Source organism: Zingiber officinale, chromosome 6B (assembly GCF_018446385.1).
Source record: "Zingiber officinale cultivar Zhangliang chromosome 6B, Zo_v1.1, whole genome shotgun sequence".
Taxonomy (NCBI): domain Eukaryota; kingdom Viridiplantae; phylum Streptophyta; class Magnoliopsida; order Zingiberales; family Zingiberaceae; genus Zingiber; species Zingiber officinale.
In genome coordinates this window covers 127458574-127482737 of record NC_055996.1, presented here as the reverse complement: position 1 = coordinate 127482737, position 24164 = coordinate 127458574, and the positions used below count along the sequence as shown (strand labels likewise).

Here is a 24164-nt window from a genome sequence, read left to right as displayed (position 1 = left end):
GCACAAAAAAAAATCATATAAAGTTGAAAAAAAATTAAAAAAATTTAACATTTAAAAATTTTCTCACAGTTAAGTGATGAAGTTATCGAAAAATTAACTTTTAAATAATTTTTAACAAAAAATTTTGGCAAACATTTAAAAGTATTTTTATAACAACTAATTGCTTAATAGTTAGTCAATTAAATACTTATTTCAATAATTAGCTTCCAAGCTGTGACAAGGCGCTAGACCTTTTTAGATATTTGAGCAACAATCACTTTCTAAACAAAAACTTTTAAAGAAATTAAATATTTAACTTATTGTCTGAAAGCTAACAAAAATATTAATCTAAATATGATTTTGGAACCCAAAATATGTTCCTTCCTATTGGTACCCCGTGGTAATTTTGATGTGATCAACCAACTCAGGTTAGGTCCTATTAGTGTTTAACCCTTGTGTTTAAGTGTACAAGAGCTTAGGAACACAGGAAGTTGAGCGGAAGACGCAGCTAGCGAGAAGGACGACACAGGAGCGAGCCGACAGACTCGGTGCATCCGAGGGGTGAGGTGCTGCGAAAGAATACGCCAGCGAACGAGAAGGATGCACGTGGCGGCCCGAGGGATGAGAAGTCGGGGAGGAAGTCTACTCGAGGAGAAGGTCGGAAAATAAGTTCGGGTGAGCCCTATTCCGGTTGGCCGAAATCATCTTAGCAAACGGAGCAGCAGAAGAGCTAAAAAGGAGCTGCTGGAGGTGCCTTCATTGGAGTTAAAGGCACCTCCGCGCCTTTCAGTGGTTGAAGGCGCCTTTAGCCCACATGGAAGGCGCCTTCAACCTTGATTGAAGGCGCCTTCAATCTGGCAGATTTGAACATTGTTGAGGATAATGTTTTATCCTCGGCAGATAAAGTTCTATCCCTTGAAGATGCCTTGAACCTCTATTGAAGGCGCCTTCAAGCTACGGATAAGATTTTACAGGGCTATAAAAAGACCCTTGGGCCTAGGAAATATGTAACAACTTATGTATTCATTTCCTAGCTACTTTCTGAGCTTCTAACGAGTGTAAGAGACTTCTCCGCCTTCAAAGAAAAAGATCTTTAGTGCGTTTACTTGCCTATTAACAACCTCCCCGGTTGTAACCAAGTAACTCTTTTGCCCTCATTTTTTTGGGTTGTTCATTTATTCTATTTTTTTGCACTACTAATCTTAGTTAAAAGTCAAGGAAGGTTTTTCTTAAACAGCCATTTCACCTCCCCTCTCTCCAGCCTACCTAAGCCAACAATTGGTATCAGAGCCAGGTTCGCTTCGGGAGGACTAACTGCCGAACGAAACATACGAGATGACCGGATCAAGCATTTACCCACCAAAGTTCAAGAGGGATTTCACCAACTGGAAGAAGAAGATGGAGGTATTTTTCAAAACTGATTTCGATTTGCTTTTAATAATGGAATTTGGTTTTGTAGCACCCGAAGGCAAAAAAAAATACCAGTGGACCAAAAAGGAGCAAGACAATTTCGTGGCAAACGACAAAGCATAGTTCCATTTGTTAAGCGTCTTACTGCTATAAGAAGTCAACCGGATCAGAGCTTACGAGTCTACAAAAGAACTCTGGGAGAAATTCCTGGAACTATACGAAGGAACCTCAGAGGGGAAACTCGCTTGACAGGATCTGCTAAAAAACTAGATCAGCAACATCAAATTGGAAGAAGACGAAACAATTGTACACCTTCACTCAAGGATCAAGGAGCTCATCATTGGACTCATGAATCTCAGAGAAAAGGTAAGTAACCGAGATTCGCTAAAGTATGATCTTAACACATTCCCTAGAAATATTGAATGGACATCATTAGTAGATGCTTATTATATATCTAAGGATCTAGATTCAACTACTTTAGAAGAATTATTTTTAACTTTTAAAGTCCATGAAACGAGATGTGCAGGTCCGAAGAAGGAGCATAACATTTGCCTTAAAGGCAAAGGCAGATGAACAAGATTCAGAATCTTCTCTCGATGATAATAAAACAACACTGATGATACGTAAATTTAAAAAATTATTTAAAATCAAAAGATTTAATCAAGTGTAGGTAGAAAAAGACGGATAAGATGCTACCATTGCAATGAAGAAGGACATGTGAAAGATAACTGTCCTAAATTAAAAGACAAGGACAAGAGCAAGAACAAGAAGTCGACCCAAGCGATCAAGTACAAGAATATGAAGGTGACATGGGATAAAATATCGTCCGAATCAGAAATTGAAGCCATCGCCGAACTTGTGCTAGTGGCAAGTCACCAAGAAGAAGGAGATGAAGCAAGCTCGTCCGAAATGAGCATCGAAAGCATTGATGAAGGGGGAACGACATTGGAAAAAAGGAGTACTTTAGGGGGAGCTTCGGATCACGGGGTCGATAAGGTAAGTCAGGTACGGTCTATTCCTTCTGACAAGTTATTTCAGTTTATAAAACTATTAATAAAGAATTGTTGTAAATTTAAAAAAGAAATTAAAGAATTGAAATCAACTATAGCTAAATCTTGTCGATTAGAAGAATTTGATAAAATAGAAAATAAAAATGAAAGCTTGAAAAATGAAATAGAAAATTTGAAAAATAATGCATGCTCAAATATTCAATATATTCGAAAATATAGTGGATTGAATTGGTACCTTAAATACCATAAGAGCCAGATTAGGAAAATTTCACAGAAATACATACCTAAGAAATTTTTAATTAACCCAATAGGAAGAAACCTATATTGGATTCCGATTGAATGTTTTTAATAATAACTTTCAGAGTAAATTAAATATTAAATTTCTTTAAAAGACTTTGTCTAGAAAGTGGTTGTTATTCCAATATCCAAGAAGGTCTAGTGTTTCGCTATAACATGGAAGCCAATTATTAAAATAAGTATTTAATTGACTAACTGTTAAGCATTTAAAAGTTTTTAAAATACCTTAATTTTATATTAAAAAATTAATTAAATATGTTTTTTAATTAATCCTTATCTTTTTAAAATAGTTATTATTATTTTTTAATCATTTTTACTCTTAAACTTTTAAAAGTACCCCATTTTTAATGTGGGGAGTAGTAAGAGATTAAGTCTAGGGGGGAGTAGTATAACAAATTTTAATTTTTGTACTTACAAATTTTTTTTTACAAAATATTTTTATAACTGTTTTTTATTTGTAGTTTATCCTAACTTAACTTGGGTTTGATCACATTAAAAAGGGGGAGATTGTTGGTATCCTGTGGTAGTTTTGATGTGATCAACCAAGTTAGGTTAGGTCCTATTAGTGTTTAACCCTTGTGTGTAAGTGTACAGGAGCTTAGAAACACAGGAAGTCGAGCGAAAGACGCAGCTAGCGAGAAGGACGGTACATGAGAGAGTCGACGGGCTCGGTGCATTCGAGGGACGAGGTGCTACAGAAGAGTATATCAACGGATGAGAAGGACGCACGCGATGGTCTGAGAGACGAGAAGCCGAGGAGGAAGTCTGCTCGAGGAGAAAGTCGGAAAATGGGCTCGGGTGAGTCTTATTCTGGTTGACTGAAATCACCCTAGCAAACGGAGTAGCAGAAGAGCCAAAAAGGAGTTACGGAACTGCTGGAGGCGCCTTCATTGGAGTTAAAGGTGCCTCCGCGCCTTTTAGTTGGAAGACACCTTCAACCCACATGGAAGGCGCCTTCAACCTTGATTGAAGGTGCCTTCAATTTGGTAGATTTGAACGTTGCCGAGGATAATATTTTATCCTCGGCAGATAAAGTTCTATCCCTTGAAGGCACCTTGAACCTCTATTGAAGGCGCTTTCAAGCTACGAATAAGATTCTACAGGGGTTATAAAAAGACTCCTGGACTTAGGAAATATGTAACAACATCTGTATTCATTTCCTAGCTACTTTCTAAGCTTCCAATGAGTGTAAAAGGTTTCTTTGCCTTCAAAGAAGGAGATCTTTAGTGTGTTTACTTGCCTTGGATTAACAACCCCCGGTTGTAACCAAGTAACTCTTTGGGCCTCATTTTTTTGTTGTTCATTTATTTATTTATTTTTGCACTACTAATCTTGGTTAAAAGTCGAGGAAGGTTTTTCTTAAATAGCTAGTTCACCTCCCCTCCCTCCGGCTTACCTGGGCTAACACTTCCTACAGAATTAATCAGAAATTTTCTAGGAATATATTTCTGTGATATTGTTCTAATTTGACCCTTATAAAATCTATAATACAAATTTAATCCTCTATAATTTCTAAAATTTGAGACAGAAAAATTTAAATATGCAGAACTTTTTAAGTTTTCTATTTGTTCTTTTAAATTGGCATTTTCAATTTATCAAGCTCCTCTATTAAGTATGACTTTGCTAAGATTCTTTTTATTTTTAAATTTTTTCTTTTTCAAATTATCATTTTACTTTTTAATTTGCACATTGATTTAGTCATAGATTAATACTGAAATAGAGTTGATCAGAAGGTAAGAGACATACCTCACTTACCATGTCGGATCTGAAGCTTGATTCTCCTCCTGCTTTGCTGCTTTCGTCTGATGTCGCTCCCCCTTCATCGATGCTGACTTCTAAGGTGCTTTGGTTTTCGTGGCTAGCCATCAGTGCTAGTTCGACGTATGCTTCTATTTCTGACTTGGATGATGAGTTTTCGTCCCAAGTAGCCTTGAGATTCTTATGTTTGGTTGGCTCAGACCCCTTGTCTTTTTCCTTTTTTAGCTCCGGGCAGTCCTCCTTTATGAGTCATTCCCTTTGACACCGATAGCATCAAACTTTTCTTCTATTTCTTGGAGTTTTTCTGTTATGCATTTCTTTAAATTTATTAGATCTAAAAAATTTCCTAAACTTCCTTACCATATAAGTTTTTTGGTTTCCTTCCAAATCTAAGTCTGACTCGAGTTCGTCCTTCTTGGTGGCTCTCAATGCTAGGTTCTGGCTTGATTCTTTACTTGATCCTACATATCTGGATTCATGTAATTTTAAAGTTGAAAATAATTCTTCTAGTGTACTTACCTCCAAGTCCTTCAAGATGTAGTAGGCGTCGATTATTGCGGTCCATTTTGGAGTCCTGGGAAAGGTGTTGAGTGCGTAGCTTACCGAGTCCCGATTGGTTACCATTTCGCCCAGGTTGACCAGTCCGGTGATTAATTCCTTGATCTTCGCGTGTAGTTGGGCTACGTTCTCATCTTTTTCCAAACGTACGTTTGTTAGTTGATTTCGAAGAAGGTCTCATTATGCGATCTTCGTTTCGGACGTGCCTTTATGGAGTTCCAGGAATTTCACCCAGAGTTCTTTGGCCGACGAGTAACTTCTGATGCGGTTGAATTCTTGAGGCAGCAACACACTCAACAGGTGATATTCTGCTTTGCTGTTAGAGACGAAATCACTTTGTTCCTTCTTTGTCCAAAGATACTTATCTTTCTCTACACCTTGTTGATCTTTTGGAACTACAAAACCGTATTTAATAATTAAAAGAATTTCAAAATCAATTTTTAGAAATACCTCCATTTGGCGTTTTCAGTGCACGAACTCTCCCTCAAACTTTGGTGGGACAAGGCTTGGTCCAACCATTGATTTTGCTTCGGTCGACGGTTAGTTCTTCTGAAGCAAACTTTGCTATGATACCACTTGTTGGACCCTTGGCGGCCGACAAGAGAGGGGAGGGGGGTGAATTACCCTGCAAATACAAAGACACCTTTCTTGGACTTTATAGCGTAATTAAAACTAACACCTGCATAAAAGAAATTAAGAAACTAATTAAGAAAAAAGGCATTAAATTTATTTGGTTTGCAATCAGGTGATTGCTAATCCAAGACCTTGAAAAGAGCACTAAGATTCTCCTCTGGGCGGAGTAGCCTCTTACAACGTTGAATCACACAATTACAAAGCTAAATAAGAAAGGAATTGATTAAAAGTGTTCTATCTTAGCTTTTGGGACCAGGGCTGTATTTATAGCTTTGGTCAGGGCGCTTGAAAGGGTTCTAGGAGCTTGGGGGGATAAACTTTTATCCCCGCCGTAACGGAATGCGCCACGTCGTGTTCCGGATAAAATTCAGTTTCGAGCGCTCGGAAGGGTTCCGGACGCCCATAGTCTGGCGGGTCCAGGCGCCCTGGACTAGCTCAAGGTGCCCTGGACTAGCTCGGGGTGCCCCGGACTGAAAAATCAACATTTTGTTGACTTTCGGTCCCTGTCTTCTGCTCTGGTTCCGCTTGCATTGGTCTGAGTCTTCCGCCCCGGCTCCGCTCACTTGAGTGATCTCAGTCATCTAGAATAGGGCTCACCCGAACCCAATTTCTGACTTTCGAGTAGTCTTCCGCTCCGGCTTTTCATCCCTCGGAAATGCCGCGCGCCTCCTCATCCGCCCGCATACTCTTCCGTAACACCTCCCTCGGACGCACTGAGCTTGTCGATTCTCTCCCATGCCGTCCTTCTCGCTAGCTTCGTCTTTCACTCGACTTCCTATGCTCCTAAGTTTCTGCACACTTAGACACATGGGTTAAATACCAACATGACCTAACTTGACTTGGTTGATCACATCAAAACCACCATGGGGTACTTACACAATCTGGCTCGATTCTTGATCGAGGACCCTCCCAAGCGTGCTGATGCCCAAACCATCAGTGCAGTGGAGGCATAGACTCATTCTAAGTTCCTTTGTCGAAACTATATCATTAATTGTCTTATCGATTCACTGTACGCTGTGTATAGCATGAAGAGAATGGCTAAGGAGTTGTGGGAGCCCCTAGACAAGAAGTACAAGATGAAGGATGTAGGGGCTAAGAAGTTCATCGTGGGCTGATTCCTGGACTACAAAATGGTTGACTCCAAGACGGTGATCAGCTAAGTCCAGGAACTTCAGGTGATCTTGCACGAGATCCACTCAGAAGGGATGGTTCTGAGTGAAACCTTCCAGGTGACTGCTATCATTGAGAAGTTGCCCCCCCCCCCCCCACTCCTCCGGTTGGAAGGACTTCTAGAACTACCTGAAGCATAAGTGGAAGGAGATGAATGTGGAGGAATTCAAGAAGATAACAAGAGTTCGGAGAGAGAAAGCTGTTCTCTCAGGCTACTGTGAAAGCCAACATAGTTGAGCATGATCAAAACTCAAAACGAAAGAACCCCAAGTCTTTCAAGATAGGATCTAGAGAAGGCATCAGCAAGAAGAAATTCTCTGGGAAGTGCTTTAACTATGAACGAATCGATCACAAATCTTCAGAATACAGAAAATCAAAGAAGAAGCAGGAGGCCAACCTGAACGAGGGACCGAAAATAGACGACCTCTGCACAGTGCTCTCATAACTGAACCTGATTGGTTTAAACCCGTGACAATGGTGGATCGATACTAGAGCCACCAGACATGTGTGTTGTAACAAGAAACTGCTCCACAACTTCGAAAAAGTTATTGGAGACAAACCGTTCATGGGGAACTCAGCAACTTCGGATATCATGGGCCAAGGAAAAGTGGTGCTGAAGATGACCTCAGACAAGAACCTTACTCTGAACAATGTGTTGTATGTTCTGGAGATTTGGAAGAATCTAGTAAGCAACATGACTTTCGTATTTTTTTTTAAGTCAACGGAGTTGTACTATCTAAGAATGGAATGTTTGTTGGAAGAGATTATGTATCTGATGGGTTATTTAAGCTTAATGTAATGATCTTTAGGCCTAAGATAAATAAAAATGAAATCTTTTTCACTTATATGCTTGAGTCTTCATGTTTGTAGCATGGCAGACTAGGACATGTTAACTACGATGTGTTGCGTAGATTAATAAATATGCAAAGCATAACCTGCATTCCACCTTGACTAGAAACACAAATGTGAAATTTGTGTTGAAGCAAAAATGATAAGATCATCCTTTCAACATATTGAAAGAAGCAATGAACCACTCGGGCTAATTTACACTGACGTGTGCGACCTCAAAGGTACACCAACACGTGGTAGGAATAAATACTTCATCACTTTTGTAGATGATAACATAAAATATTGTTATATGTATCTTCTTAAAAGTAAGGATGAAACTATAGAGAAATTTACACTCTATAAGAATGAGGTTGAAAACTAGCTTAATAGAAAGATTAAGGTGGTTTGAAATGACTGAGGCGGTAAATATGTATCACCGTTCACTGAATTGTGTGCTGAACATGGGATTAGACATGAAATTACAACTCCTTATACTCCTCAGCAAAATAGAGTTGCTGAGCGTAAGAATCGAACTCTAAGAGTGCATTTAGTTGGGGGTTATCAACAGGGATGGAGCCAGGGGGCGATGGCGGCGATCATCCATTAAGGAAGTTTGATCTAGTGATCCGCAAACAAACTCATCCAATGTGGAGGAAGGTAATCAAAGCTAACGCTTAAGTTTGAATGCATCACTTACAAACCAACAATGGAGACCGTGGAATTTAAATAATTTCTCTCCCACTTAGTTATTTAAAACGAGAAATTTTAGCATGCACACACACAACACATATAAACAGCATAAAAGGAAATAAATATGAAAAATAATTTTCCAACTATTATGGCCTCATCTATAGTTGTCCTCCGTGTGCCACTAACCCTAGCCGTCGCCAACGGGTCATGTCATCGCGTCTATCTTGCTTCCTTTTCCGCTGCGCCTCTGGTCCTCAAATAGCACCACGCCTCGGAAGGATATGATCCACGATAAAATAAAATTTTACATTTATCGATCCTATATTCCACAAGGGAATGTACATGTAATCTAAATCGAACAGAATGTAAAATCCTAGAAACTAAAATAGCTCCTGCTATATTTAATAATTACAATCATGCACACACATAAAATGCCCTCGACATGCCCGAGGGTCCAATCACACACAAACACAATAGGGCTATAATAGTTGGAACTAGGATGCGTATAACCACAGAGTTAATCTACTTGCACATCCTACTATTATCCTGCCTAAATTTATGTATGAAAAGTGCATAATTTAACTGAAAACCAAATACATAGCGACAGAAAACTAGCTCTGATACCAATTGTTGGGTGCTATTTGGAATACCGTTCTGTTTCCCCTATATAAAAATTTGTACAAGCACAGAACTTTTCCTAGCAAGCCATGTGTTCTTAAACTTGGATTGGAAATGAAACTTAACATTTTTACTCCAAGTTCAAACCATGTATTCTTCATAAGTTAAACTTGGATTAGAAATGAAACTTAACATTTTTATTCCAAGTTCAACTCATGTGTTCTTCAGAAGTTAAACCATATTACAGAAGTTGATTAAATATCTATTTCAAGAACTGGCTTCCAGATCGTTGGCGAGACACTCGACCTTCTTGGTTATGGGTAGGGATGTAAATGAACCAAATGGTTCGCGAGCTATTTGGAGCTCGATTCGGTAAAAAGCTCGTTCGAGTTCATTCGTTTATCTTATCGAGCCGAGCTCGAGTTTAAGGATATTCGGCTTGTGAGCTCGCGAACATGTTCGTTTATAGGCTCGCGAGCCAAAAAAAAAAAAAGAGTCTTAAATCGAGCCAAAAAATGAGTTCTAAAACGAGCCAAAAAAATGAGCTCTAAAATGAGCCAAAAACGAGCTCTAAACGAGCCCGAGCTCGCTTAACGAGTTAGGCTCGTTAACTTTGATAATTGAGCTAATAACGAGCCGAGCTCGAACGGTTCATGAGCTTGATAATTCTAAAACGAGTCGAGCTCGAGCCTTGTGATAAAAGCTCAATTCGAGCTCGAGCCTGAATATAACTTAAACGAGCCGAGCTCGAGCCTAATACTGTTCGGCTCGATTCGACTCGTTTACATCCCTAGTTATGGGATCGTCCACCACTTCTTAGACAAAGCCTTTCAAAGAAATTAAATATTTAAACTCCTCGCAGTAAACCCTAGGTTTAACTAAAGATATCTCAATCAAAGCATAAGATCAAAACACAAAATCGATACATAAAATCGAAACACAAAATCGCTAGCCTCTTGTGTTGGTATTTCAAGATCCATACAAAGAAAAACTAAACTAGTATGTAACGGAATAAATAACTAGCTATACCTTTCTTTGTAACCTAAAGGCCTCTTGATCTTCTGCTGTATTCCTTTCCTCTTCTTGGACGTCGTGTGGGCGACGATCTACCAAGGCGAAGACACCCGACCTTCTCCTTTTTTTCCAAGCTTTTGGCCACCAAAGAATACAAAGTGAAGAGGTCTCCTTCTTCTTCTTCTTCTTCTTCTTCTTCTTCTCCTCCAAGCAACCAGCCACAAGGTGAAGGTCCTTCTCCAAGTGTTGTCGGCCCTTATGAAGAGGAAAGGGAAAAAAGGGAAGAGCCGGCCACAAGAAATTAGAAGAGGGGGCCTTAGGTTGTGTTTAGAGAGCATCCCCTCCTCCTCTTTTATAATCTTTGCTAGCGGCTAATAAGGAAAGTTTTTAATAAAATTTTCTTTTATTTGCTATTGTAGATGGTTACAAAAAAAGAAAGATTTTAACAAAATTAAAATATCTCTTTTAAACCATTGTAAATAGCTATAAAAGGAAAGATTATAACAAAATTTTGTTTTAAATAAAATCTTCCTTTTATTCCTATAATGGTTGGTTACAAAAAAGAAAAGATTTTAACAAAATTAAAATATCTTTTTTAACCATTGTAGATAACTACAAAAAAGAAAAGATTTTAACAAAAATTAAAATATCTCTTTTAACCATTGTAGATAACTACAAAAAAGGAAAGATTTTAACCGAATTAAAATCTTTCTTTTAACCATTGTAGATAACTACAAAAAGGAAAGATTTTAACAAAATTAAAATATCTATTTTAACCATTGTAGATAACTACAAAAAAGGAAAAAAATTTAACAAAATTAAAATCTTTCTTTTAATCCATTGTAGAATGCTATAAAAGGAAAGATTTTAACAAAATTTTGTTTTCAACAAAATTTCCTTTTCTCTTCTTGTATGGCCGACCCCATGCTTGGGCACCAAGCATGGCTTGGCCGACCCACATCTTGGGCACCAATAGGGCTTGGTCGGCCCCTTGCTTGGGCACCAAGCAAGGATGTGGCCAACCCCTCATTTGGGTAAGAAGGAAATTCAAAACGGGTGAACGTGAGGCTTTATAGAGGCTACAACAGGGGCCGAGAGGAGGAATTGGTTTTGGCTTCCTAATGAACTTGAGCTTCCTATGTTCGACCCGAACACCCAACTCAAGTTCATCAATAATAACTCATACCACTAAAGAGTTATTATTGAACTACCGCACCAATCCCATATTACATTATGAGCTCCTTCTTATCATGAGTGCATTAATCTCCCTGTGTTTAAGATATCAAATGCCCATTAATTAAATGAGTTACTGACAACTCACTTAATTAATATCTAGCTCTAAGAGTAGTACCGCTCAACTTCATTGTCATGTCGGACTAAGTCTACCTGCAGGGTTTACATGATAATCCTTATGAGCTCCTCAAGGGGAGGGGATTGTTGGATATATGTGAATGGAGAAAAGGTGGAAGAGGCATGAAGCTCCATTATAAATGAGACTTTAGTCCCACATTGAGAGTTTCTGTTGGTACAATTGACCTCCAAGGTTTTAATGTCCGACAAATATGTTTAAATGAGCTTGATCAAGGGAAGTCCTAGTTGCGGCTAGGCAAGGGTGAGAAGTCAACCGAGTGACTAGTCCTAACTGTGGTTAGGCAAGGGAAGTCCTAGTTGCGGCTAGGCAAGGGAAATCTCGATAGATCGTGGAAGTTAGGTAGAAGTATTCGATAGGTCTAGAGGATCCGATATCGAATCCCTGATGGGCCGATGCAATGCTGAGTCTTGGTGAGTGAAGCCAGGTGGAGAAAACCCTAGGGGGAGGTAATTTTAGGTCCTGGTGAGTGAAGTCATGTGGAGAAAATCCTAGAGGGAGGTAACTCTAGGTTCTGGTGAGTGAAGCCAGATGAAGGAAATCCTAGGGGAGGTAACCTTAGGTAACGAGAAGTCTTGGAGGAGTGAACTCCAAGCAAGGTTGATTGGATGCGTGATCGATCGGACCAGTGGATCTCGATAATTCTAAGTTTAGTTTTACCATATGATTATGTATTACTATTATTACTATTGACTAATGTAGTATTACAGGAAAAATTTTAGTGGATCAGGGATCAGACACTGAGCAGAGAAAGTTCAAACATGTTTAGAGGATCAATGTTTGGCAGATAAGTTAAGGTATGAAATTGGAGGAGCGACAGTGAGGTCGTGTTTCAGAAAGGAACAAACCCTACGTCGCTGATCTAACTAAAGAAACTGAGAAGGTTTCCAAGTTGAGATTAAGATAGTTCTATTGTCAAATACTACTCATGCATATTACTATTCATATATTATTGTCCTATCTTTGTTTTACAGAGATAAATTGTTTAACTCTGTTTTGCAGGAACTGGACTGATCGATCGAGCAAACCAACAGATTGGTCGATCGAACCTTGATGATGTGACATATATCAGATCGGGCTGAAGCAATTAAAGGAATCCAGGTTGATCAGTCGATCGAACTCGAGGATCGGTTGACCGAACAATCACTTCATTAATGCAGAATTAACTGCAAATCTTGACGAGTAGGGAAGTTCACTGTTTGGTCGATCGAACAAGGTGATCGGTCGACTGAACCATTAAAGCTCATAAATGTGCGAAGATCGGATCTAGGCGAAGAAGGAAGGGAGCGCATTCAGTCGACCGATAGCAGGTTTGGTCAACCTAATGGATCAGTTGATCGAAGGGTTTATCAGTCGACCAAATCGTGCTTATAAAAGGGGAGCTCGAGGTCCAAGGCAGCAACGAAGTTCTCTGTTCATCTCTGTACAAATTCTCTGTACGTGCTATTCCTCAGCTTCTCATCTTCAAGCAAACTACTCCATCCATAAGTGCCGATCAAACTTTATATTCTATTCTTGTTAGTATATTTATTTAAGCTTGCATTATATTTAACTTGAAAGTAGGGATGTAAATGAACCAAACAGTTCGCGAGCTATTCGGAGCTCGATTCGGTAAAAAGCTCGTTCGACTTCGTTCGTTTACCTTATCGAGCCGAGCTCGAGCTCGATTTCGAGCTCGACAGTTTTATCGAGCCGAGCTCGAGCTTAAGGATATTCGACTCGTGAGCTCGCGAACATGTTCGTTTATAGGCTCGCGAGCCAAAAAACGAGCCTTAAACCGAGCCAAAAAACGAGCTCTAAAACGAGCCAAAAAATGAGTTCTAAAACGAGCCTTAAAATGAGTTTTAAAATGAGCAAAAAAATGAGCTCTAAAACGAGCCGAAAATGAGCTCTAAACGAGCCCGAAAACGAGCTCGAGCTCGCTTAACGTGTTAGGCTCGTTAACTTTGATAATCGAGCTAATAACGAGTCGAACTTGAACTGTTCGCGAGCTTGAAAATTCTAAAACAAGCCGAACTCGAGCCTTGTGATAAAAGCTCGATTCGAGCTCGAGCTCGAGCCCGAATATAACTTAAACTAGCCGAGCTCGAGCCTAATACTGTTCGGCTCGGTTCGACTTGTTTACATCCCTACTTGAAAGAAGATAGTAGTCTGTTACTATCTTCTACTTGCATTTGTACGCATTGCTTCTTTCCAAAATCTCCGAAAAGAAGAATCATAGTGGACTACCCAATGGTGCGATCAAGGATCGCAAGTCTTGGAGTAGGAGTCGACGTAGGATCCGAACCAAGTAACCAACTTGTTGCATCTGTATTGTTTTGTATTCCGTTGCTCATTCTAATTTGTTTTAAAAGTAAAAGAGAATTTTTAAAGTGCAATATTCACCTCTCTCCCTCTATCGTACCTTTTCGATACTTCAATTTCAAGACATATTTGTTGGTTTATATTGATTCACATACATTGATGATGTGAACAAATGCATGGGGAGAGGCTCTCTCTCACGCGTGGATGCGCATGGGGTGCAAATCCAGAGCCTGGATTGCACTAAACTAAGTTGACTCATGTATGAGCACGACCTGCGCATGCCGAATGCCAGACTGGCCGGGGCAAAATTTGTCCAAGTGGAACAACCAACATTTTGCTACATAAACTTTTTGCTGCTTATTTAAGGGTGTAATGGATGCATTAAATTAAAAATTAATGTAGTCGAGTGAAACGTTGACATTTTATAACTGGCGAATAATGATCATTAAACGATCATTAATGCTGCCCATTGGTTTGAGCTTCTATATAAGGAGGTTGCGACTATTGGCAAAAGGTCGCACACTTAAAAAGTTGAAGCTCTCTACCTACTTTCCCCGTCTCTTCTATCGTGCATCTATTGCTCGACGAAGTGCAGTGCCCGTGATAGCAGTTGGGTACTCTCAGTTCATCGTGACCATCAGTGCTTGGTGAGAATTACGGTTCATCGTGTATCCTGGGAAACAGATGACTCGAGGAAACTTTGAAGCATAGCCGGAGGTGGGGCGAATATGTTTCAAGGAAACTACGACCCTCGCAGGTCTCGGCCCATCCACTTGCTCGAATTCTGTGTTCGCTCAGCTGCGTGCTTGTCCAGCCATAGCTCGCTCGACCTCTTCTTTGCTCGGTTGCACGCCCGTTCGGCCTCTACTCGCCCGACCTCTTCTTCGCTCAGTTGCACGCCCGTTCGACCTTTTCACACCCTGCCTCTTCTTCGCTCGGTTGCACGCTCGTCCGGCTGCAGCTCGCTCGGCTGCATGCCTGTTCGACCTCAGCTCGCTCGGTCAGTTCTCTCAGCTGCTCGCTCAGTTGGCTCGGCCACTCGCCCAATTCTCTCGGCCGCTCCTTCGCTTGATCGCTCGGCCGCTCGGTCACTTGCCCGCTGGACCGCACGATCACTTGGTCTGCGACTTGCCCGTTCGACCACTCATTCGCTTGGCCTCTTTGCACGCTCGGCTGCTCACTTGCCGGGTTAGTCACTTGTCCGATCATTCGCTCGGTTTGCTCGGCTGTCTGCTTGCTCGCCCTACTGGTCACTCGTCTGCGTTCAGCATTTGACAGAAATCAGTCCATACTGACAGCTTGAGATTATCTGTTCAAGTTATCTTGACATATAGTTAAATTTAATTTGATATATTTAAATTTAACTAATTCCTAAAATTTTCGACAACCAATTATTTTATCCAATAATAACCACAGACAACGGCCCCATGCGAGGTCGCCTCGTGCGACCGCGTAAGGTCACCCTTGAAGGTTACCTCGCGCGACCACGGCAACTCACATTTTTTTTTTCCTTTATCCTGCCTTTAGTAAACAAATGCTTAGTGTTGCATTTCCCCTGTGAGAGTTGGACAATTGCTTGGAGCCTTGGGACACTCTCTATGCTTGAATCATTGTCTAAGTTGTGTTGCATTAGTCTAAGCTTTTATCTCTGATATCAACGTTACGTGGGGCTCTTTCAACGCGTGCCATTTCTAATCCTCCCAAAGGATGTCCGTGTTCGTTCACTATCTATGAATAATTCTTTAGAAATCGACTTGCTCGAAGATTTGGATTGACTAGAGCTCGACCATTTAGGTCCTTTAATGAGTGCAATTCGGAGAAGTAACGTGCTTGCTTGTTTAGCTTTACTCCTGGGAAAAGAAAAAACAAATGACGGATAATTGTTCATGATTATCTTTCTTGGATTCTTCGTTTAAAAAACATCACTATAAGCCTTTAATATCCAAAATAATAATAATAATAATAATAATAATAATAATCTATCATCTGATCATGGTTTAAGATTGAATAAGGATAAAATCCTGTTTTTTGTTCAGAGCTTCACACTAGGCGGGTCCAAAACACATACGTGGAATGGAAGCGCAAGCGATTCACGGAGCTGGTTTCTCTCGTAAGCGTGATGGCACCCTCACGAACGCAGCTCGCTCTCGCTCTCGCTCTCGCGCCCGCGTTGATCGTCTCTTCTCGTCCCCACGCTTTCTATAAAAGTAAGGAAATCACCACCTCCATTTCGGCGTTGACTGATCACCCTCCTCTTTCCCACCCTTCCCTTCCCCATCGGTTTAATCAATACAATCCAATTCACACTCCAAACCATTTCCGTCCCCCTCCTGCTTCTACTTCTTCTCACTTCCTTTGAAATTTCCATGGAGCATCACCGCCGCCACCTCCACCGACGCCTCAATCCTTATCGATCAGTAGCAGCACCACAGGACCACCCTGCAGACGCCAGCGGTGGTGTCGGTGTCAACCAGCGGTTCTCTCAGTGGAGCCACGAGGAGACGAGGGAGTTGCTCTCCGCCCGAGCTCAGCTCGACAAGAGTTTCTCCGAGACGAAGCGCAACAAGCCGCTGTGGGAAGCCACCTCCTCTTTGCTCCTCCTCAAGGGCTTCTCCCGCACCCCCGACCAGTGCAAGTCCAAGTGGAAGAACCTCGTCGCTCGCTTCAAGGTTTTCCATTTTCCGCCCGTAATTCATCCATGATTAAGTATTGATTTGTGTGTGAGTGGCAGGGGAGCGAGTCGTTGATCGAAGGCGAGAAGCAACAGTTCCCTTTCTACGAGGAGATGAGGAGGATACTCTCCGACCGGGCGGCGACGCCGTCGGAGAAGGGGAAGCGGCCGGTGCAAGTGAAGGAGTTGGAAGAGGAGGAGAGCGGGAAGGCGGGGAAGAAGAAGCGGAAGCTTGATGATAAAGTCGCCGTAGGGAGGAAGTCGATGGCGATCAACGCTCCTGCCATGCGGGAGTTCATGCGGCGGCTGATGGAGACAGAGGCGCGGTGGCTGGAGGCGGCCGAGTCGCGGGAGTCGGCTCGGCAGGCCGAGGAGGAGGAGTGGCGGCGGTTGATGCAGGCACTGTGGGCCGAGCGAGCAGAGATGGAGCGTCGGTGGCAGGCGAGCGAGGAGGAGCGCCGAACCAGGGAGGAGGTACGAGCTGAGCGCCGCCACCAGCTCATAATGGCGCTCCTCGACAAGCACATCGCTCAAAAAGGATTACCTAAAGATCCATGAGAGTAAAAAAAAAATTATTACACCACCCTAATTAAACTTCTCACCACACACGCCCCCTCGGTCAATCCTCCGCACTCTGCAGTGCCTACTTCCTCTGTCCTCTAGGAAGCTCAATGAAAGGTTATCCCAGATCCTAATCTCTTTATTCTTTTAAAATTTGGTTGGAATTAATGGCCAAGTCTTGATGACCTGGAGTCGACGGCTACCCCACCAAGCAATGACACCATAGCGTGTAAAGAGGAGAGCTTTAGCCATGAGACTACAGTCGGGCCTGCTGATGGAATTGGATTGAGGGAGCACCCTCCGTAATGTGCCCATAGAGAGTAGTCGCAATTTGCCTATCCTGAACTAATATCATAGTTCTGCCCTTGGCCTCATGCGAGATCGTTTCGTATAGGGGTGGAATCGGGTCGAGACTCATCCCGATAAGAATTGAGATTTTTTTCTTCCGATCCCGTACCCGAAAAGTGTCGGGATCCGAATGTTTGGGATCCCGAATATTCGGGATCGGGTAGAGACCCGTAAAAATATTCCAAAAAATATTTTTTTAAAAATAAAAATATGTAGAGACTCAAACAATTTTTTAGTACAATACAAATAAATTAAAATGATTCTGTGGCACATAACCATTAAAAACTAAAATATCTTCCTAGAACATTATAAATATATTAAAACTAATTAAAAAAACTAAAACTACTACTTAGTTTATATTTTATACCTAATACAAGAAAATTCAAAAATAAAAGTTATCATGTCAGTCATTGTATCAATAATGAATTGATGATATGGTGACCTTAGTCCTTGGATTCAACATACAGAACAAAAGATCATCAAAATTATTCTTTATATCATTTTATCAATTTTCATATGCTAAAATAAATTAACTGACTATCTTCTTTATATATTGACAATAAATTATTTAGAAATAAAATTATGATGAAGTATAAGAAAAATGGGGAGACAAAAATGGGGAGACAAAAAAATAAACATAATGGTTAGATGCTTAGAATATAAAAAATATATAAAAAATAATATTATAATATAATCGGGTCAGGACGGGATTCTTGTCAGGAGAAAAAAAATTTCCCGATTCCTTTCCCGATAGTGATCGAGACGGGAAAAATCCTGAACCTTCGGGTCGGGAAAATATCGGGTCAGGATATTTTCGAGTCGGAAATGGGATAGAATTCAAGAAGGATCAGGATTTTCGAGATTTTTACCAACCCTAGTCTCGTGCGGTCCGAGGTTGCCTTGGACGACTGTGGCTACTTGCATGGAATTGTATTTTTTTTTCTTCTTAATCTTTCTTTTTAATTTTTCTTTCTGAAGATTTTTTTTCTGTAGGATTTTTTTTTTTACTTTAAATTTCTTTTCTTCTCCATTTCATAGTAAAGTAAGGGTTAGGGTTGCATTTCCCTTGTGAGAGTTGGATAATTGCTTGGAGCGTTGAGACTCTCTCTCTATATGCTTGAATTATTGTCTAAGTTGTTTTGCATTAGTCTAAGCTTTTATCTCTGATATCAACGTTACGTGGGGCTCTTTCAACGCGTGCCATCTCTAATCCTCCCAAAGGACGCACGAGTTCGATCACTGTCTATGAATATTGCTTTAGAAACCGACTTTCTTGAAGATTGGATTGACTAGAACTTGGCCATTTAGATCCAAAGGTCCTTTAATGAGTGCAAGTCGGAGAAGTAATGTGCTTCCTTGTTTGGCTTTACTCCTGATAACAAAAAAAAAAAAAATGGAGGATAATTTTTCATGATTATCTTTCTGGGATTCTTCGTTTAAAAAACACCACTGTAAGCCTTTAATACCTAAAATAAATTTAACTAAAATATTATTGTGTGTGCACTTTGATAAGTCATGATGTGGAGGAAACGCTAGGGGTCACGTAGCAGGTCCAAGACTCGGTTAATCAATCCGATTTAAGATGGAGTTCAGGTCAAGTTAGCTTAACTCACAGCAAGCTTCGAGTTCAACTCAAGTCAACCCTTATGCATGACTGAGCTCAAATATAATCAACTAGATCGCTCTCGAGCTCAGACGCGACACGATAGTTATAATAGCCCCAATTACAGAAAGATCATACCCTTTGGTAGGGAGGCAAATTGTACGGCATTTGAGAATCCGAATTCCTATATATAGGGTAACTATCACATTAGCGCAATTGTTCTCGTGTCAAGGTTAAACAGTTTGCTCGAGTTTGAGTTTTGTTATTTAAAAACATGTGAGAAAGAAGTCAAGTAGTGACCGAATATTTATACGGTAAGTCCTAACTGGAGATTAGACAATGGGAAATCTTTACTATAAGCTAAACAACAGAAATCTTTCAATCATCGTAGGCCTTCATCAGAGTCCTTTCATTGCTCGACCTAACACTTGCCAACCCAACAACCACTCGACTCAGGAAGAGTCGACCTGACAAAGAGCCAACATGAGAAGGGCCAACCCGATAAGAGCCAATTTTACATGAGCTAACTTGAGAAGAGTCGACCTGACCTTCTGAAAGAGCTCAACTACAAATACAAGGAGTCAATGTATCCCCAAATCTCAACCTAAACCTATATGGGTCCTAGTACAAAGGGGATTTAGATAGTTTTAAATATGTCTATAAATGAGCCAAGCTAATTTGTGGTGCTCAAGTTTATTTGATAAAGTGAGTTAAGTAGGTTAAAATAAACTAAGTCATTGAAATAATTTATCAAGCTTGACTTGGTTTCTTTTTTATAAGCTTGAGTTTGATTTAAGTTTAGCTTGAACTTTGTTTATTCAGATGTTATCGATCTTTCAATTTAAATTTGTTTGATTATTTGAAACTTTTATATTTCAAACTTATTTGGTTGGTTAATGAGCTTTGGTATTGAATTTGATATTACAAATTTATTTATTTATTTAGAAATATTTTTTATTTATTTAACAGGTTAATAAGAGTTTTATTGATAAACGTTGTTAACTAATATTATTGATCAACATTATTAACGAATATTATTTATAAATATATTTATAATATTAATAAGTTAAATATATGTGATCAAATTTATTTATTTAGTATAGTGAGTTATTTAATTTTTTTATTTAATTAATCTTAGACATATATTAAATAAATATAATAAACTCTTATTAAATCGAACTAAATTAATTTTACTGGACGTTTAATTAATATACAGTCATATCGTGCGGATTCAAGGTTATGGTGCAACGGTAGGGTATCTGGTAAAATTCCTGTTTCCTGTCCACGCCTTTGCAAAGGCGCGTCCAAAAACACGTACGTGGAATGGGATGGCAAAACCATAGTCGGAGCTGGCTTCTTTCGTAAGCGTGATGTCACCCTCACGATTCACAAACGCAGCTCGACATCGCGCGCGTCGATCGTCTCGGTCCCCCATTTCTTCGTACAAAAGCAATGGGAAACCTCCATTTCCGCGTTGACTGATATTCCTCCTCCTTCCCCATCGCTTTAATTAATACAATCCAATTCACACTTAATCAAACCATCTCCGTCTCCATCCTCCTCCTGCTTCTACTTCTGCTCACTTAATTAACCCTTAAAAATTCCATGGAGCATCACCGCCTCAACCCTTACCGACCGGTACTAGACGCCGTTCCTGCAGTAGCAGCACCACAGGACCCCGACGCCAGCAGTGGTGTCGACCAGCGGCTCCCTCAGTGGAGCCACGAGGAGACGAGGGAGTTGCTCTCCGTCCGAGCACAGCTCGACAAGAGTTTCTCCGAGACGAAGCGCAACAAGCCGCTGTGGGAGGCCACCTCCTCCTTGCTCCTCCGCAAGGGCTTCTCCCGCACCCCCGACCAGTGCAAGTCCAAGTGGAAGAACCTCGTCACCCGCTTCAAGGTTTTCCATTTATCGTCGTCCCTTAATTCATCCAGTTCACGATTAAGTATTGATTTGTGTGTGAGTGGCAGGGGAGCGAGTCGCTGATGGAAGGCGAGAAGCAACAGTTCCCTTTCTACGAGGAGATGCGGAGGATACTCTCCGACCGGGCGGCGACGCCGTCGGAGAAGGGGAAGCGGCCGGTGCAAGTGAGGGAGTTGGAAGAGGAGGAGAGCGGGAAAGCGGGGAAGAAGAAGAGGAAGCTTGATGATCAAGTCGCCGTAGCGAGGAAGCCGATGGCGATCAACGCTCCTGCCATGCGGGAGTTCATGCGGCGGCTGATGGAGACGGAGGCGCGGTGGCTGGAGGCGGCCGAGTCGCGGGAGTCGGCGCGGCTGGCCGAGGAGGAGGAGTGGCGGCGGCTGATGCAGGCTCTGCGGGCCGAGCGAGCAGAGATGGAGCGGCGGTGGCGGGCGAGCGAGGAGGAGCGCCGGACCAGGGAGGAGGCGCGCTCTGAGCGCCGCCACCAGCTCATAATGGCGATCCTCGACAAGCTCATCGCTCAAAAGGATTAATTACTAAAGATTCATGAAGCGAAAAAAGGAAGATAAACTGATGAGGAAGATGAAAATGCATGAAGTGAAAGAGAAGAATAAAAAGGTCAGTCTATTTGTTCTCTAATTAAAAAGCTTTATTTTGATCATTTTTTCATTTTCAAAGAAATTAAGACTAATTGATTATTCTGGTCAAGAAAGTACATAAAGATGATTTTGAACATACCGCTTTTGAAGATGCTTTGCTGAATTGCCAGCTTAGGATAAGTATCAGTACTACATTAGCATTCAAAAATACTTCTTCTGGCAAAGCAATTAGCTAGCTCCTTACTCTTTAAATTTGAACCCAATTCTATAACCTACTCACCCAAATTAATAATAGTTTGAGGTGTTTTATCAGTCTTACACTTGAGGTTGCTCCTGAAACTGATGAAGCAGGGTGTAATGAATGCTTTCAGTTTCCATAATGTTTGTTGGGTAAAAATTAAAAGGGCATCGTCCTATATTTAACGAATCATCAAATAAACGTCTCTTTTATAAAAACCGTCAAATGGATGCTCCAGCTACGATTAGTAGCTACAAAGTGATAAAATATAATGTTTTGCTCTAATGACATTATTATATCAAAATATATATTTTTATAATCAATTGGGTCAAAATTGCTTAAACTCTCAAAATTATTTTAACTTGGTCAAAATACTAAATATCTGCTATGACATTGCAATAATTACAGCAAATGTAGCAGTTACCTACTTAGACAGTTGTTGCAATGATATAGCAATGTTGTATTAGTTATAACGTAATAGCAGCTATTAAGTAGTTGCTATCAAAATTTCAAAGTGATTTTAACTAAGTTAAAATTCTTTTTAATGGAGTTTAAATAATTTTGATTAAATTTGTAAAGAATAGTTCCATATAAGAGTGCTCTATGTATAATAATTTTGATTAGAATGAAAAGTTGTATTTTATTATGTTATAGTAGCTACAGAATAGTTGCTACACATTATAGTAGCTAGTCATAATTGTTAAAAAACATTGAAAGTAAGGATACTTCGAGATAAAATATATATATATATGGTGGAACGTCTATTTGACGATTCATTAAATGTGGGGCGCTCTTTTGCTTTTTTGCCCATGTTTGTTTGTGAAGTTTGTTCCATATAGTTTGGTTCATTTCTTGGGTCAATCGACAATATAGGAGCTCCAATCTCCATGCATAAAGATTGAGGAGTAATCTATAGTTGCATTGCATATTAAGCCACCACAATTGTAGCAAAATAGACAGTATATTTATCTTAATTTCGAGTTTTGAATTTTTAAATGTATTTTAATTGACCTGAAGATTAGTGATATAGTTATGCATAAAGTTCAAACAGAGTTCTAGAATCAATGTGATGCATTCCGTGACGTTAGGCTTTGAATTCAAGCTTTGTATATTAAAAAAGATTAAAAAACTCAAAGTCAGCAAGGATATATATATATATATATATATATATATATATATATATATATATATATATATATCGTGTTATGCTGGGCGCCCCCATGTGTCCGGTGTGGGTGACTAAGGAGAGCATCCCACGTGAGGGCTTTGCGTGGGCGACTGAGGGGAACATCCCATGTGAACCCTATTGTTACATGGGATGCCCCTCTTAGTCACCTACACTGAGGACACATGGGGGGCACCCAACGTAACACTCATCTATATATATTATCTATATTCTCAGATGGAATTCAAATTTGAAAATGAGTAGATAGATCCATGTGAAGTCTACTTTATTTATAAATAAGATCTTTGTCTCATTGACTATTAGAAATATTTTAAAAGATTTGCAACAATACTACAATCTGGTTGCTGACCAAAAGGAGATTTTGTACCATGACTTGCAATATAATTTATCAACATGGTTTCGATTTCACCAAACAAATTAAATTAGTGAATTTTTTCCTCTTCCTTTTGCAAAGTTTGAACTATTCCTTTCCTCTTTATTTTATTTTATTTTGTTTTATTTAGGTAAAACTGTCTCAACTGCTCATTGAAAGACAATATCATATCTGAAGATTAATTAGTACCTCTTAAGAGTTATTTGTTTTTTCCCCTTCAATACACTTTATTAATCAAGACAAATTAAAAGGACTTCATCAGTCTTGATAATTGCCATTTCTTTTTTCACTAGATTCAGATATATGAACAAACTCTTCCACTTCTCAAATGATTAAGTTGCTGATCATCGGATAGGTTAAAGAGCCAGAGTCTTCAAAAGAGTTAAGTTGTAACCTGTGAAGAATGAAGCAGCACAGAGAGGATGGTTTGGCTGACAATTTACTGCAAGTTTCAGAACTTTTGACTCACTATGGCAACTTCTTGGAAGCAGGATCACATGGCCAGTTTTCTTTCCTTCCAGATTTCTTCACACGGTACAAGTCAAGGAATTGTAAGACTTGAATCCTGTTGTGTAAGCAAAAGTATACAAAGATTTAGAGAGGTGTATTTTAATCCTTCAAGATTAGTTAATGCCGAATTCATTGGCTACTGCTGCTACTGTGTCGTTTACTTGTCTATTGCAAATGAAGAAGATGGATGATGTGGTAGAATTTGGATGCTCGCCGCCGAGTATTCTTCATTGTTTCTGAACTCCCGCACAAAGTTAACACACGGTGGGTGCCGGTTTTATCCAGGTGTGACTCCTCTGATATTTAAGTGAGATTTAGAGAAGAATAGAAATATTGTGGAACTAGTGATAATTTAGTAAGAGAATCGTACAAATATGTCCCAGTTAGGTGATGTAAAACTGCGATAAATATGTACATCAAATGAGTAAGAGGAAGATAAAAAAAAAGACTTTTAACAACAATAAAATAAGATAACATTTATTTAAATATAGATAATGATATACTAGAGGATAGAGCC

The 24164-nt window shown here is 40.1% G+C and overlaps 2 protein-coding genes across 4 annotated transcripts; both read left to right on the top strand.

The window, feature by feature from the left end:
- Positions 1–15634: 15634 nt before the first annotated feature.
- Positions 15635–18515, top strand: LOC121989431 (trihelix transcription factor GT-3b-like). Its single transcript, XM_042543491.1, has 2 exons — positions 15635–16307; positions 16370–18515. The coding sequence occupies exons 1-2, from the start codon at positions 16005–16007 to the stop codon at positions 16865–16867; spliced, it is 801 nt and encodes a 266-aa protein (XP_042399425.1). The 5' UTR covers positions 15635–16004; the 3' UTR covers positions 16868–18515.
- A 1793-nt stretch (positions 18516–20308) lies between these two features.
- LOC121989429 (trihelix transcription factor GT-3b-like) lies at positions 20309–23779 on the top strand. Of its 3 annotated transcripts, none has more exons than XM_042543490.1 (3): positions 20309–20720; positions 20792–21359; positions 23437–23779. In XM_042543490.1, the coding sequence occupies exons 1-2, from the start codon at positions 20427–20429 to the stop codon at positions 21272–21274; spliced, it is 777 nt and encodes a 258-aa protein (XP_042399424.1). In that variant the 5' UTR covers positions 20309–20426; the 3' UTR covers positions 21275–21359; positions 23437–23779. The 3 variants fall into 3 exon arrangements, with proteins under 3 accessions (XP_042399424.1, XP_042399423.1, XP_042399422.1); XM_042543489.1 differs by having other exon boundaries at positions 20310–20720; positions 23493–23779; XM_042543488.1 differs by having other exon boundaries at positions 20310–20720; positions 23431–23779.
- Positions 23780–24164: the final 385 nt, after the last annotated feature.

Excerpts from the sequence above, each read along its gene's own strand:
- LOC121989431 (XM_042543491.1), top strand. The coding sequence starts at position 16,005 with ATGGAGCATCACCGCCGCCACCTCCACCGACGCCTCAATCCTTATCGA. Across the intron at positions 16,308-16,369 it reads ACCTCGTCGCTCGCTTCAAG|GGGAGCGAGTCGTTGATCGA; the intron begins GTTTTCCATTTT and ends TGTGAGTGGCAG.
- LOC121989429 (XM_042543490.1), top strand. The coding sequence starts at position 20,427 with ATGGAGCATCACCGCCTCAACCCTTACCGACCGGTACTAGACGCCGTT. Across the intron at positions 20,721-20,791 it reads ACCTCGTCACCCGCTTCAAG|GGGAGCGAGTCGCTGATGGA; the intron begins GTTTTCCATTTA and ends TGTGAGTGGCAG.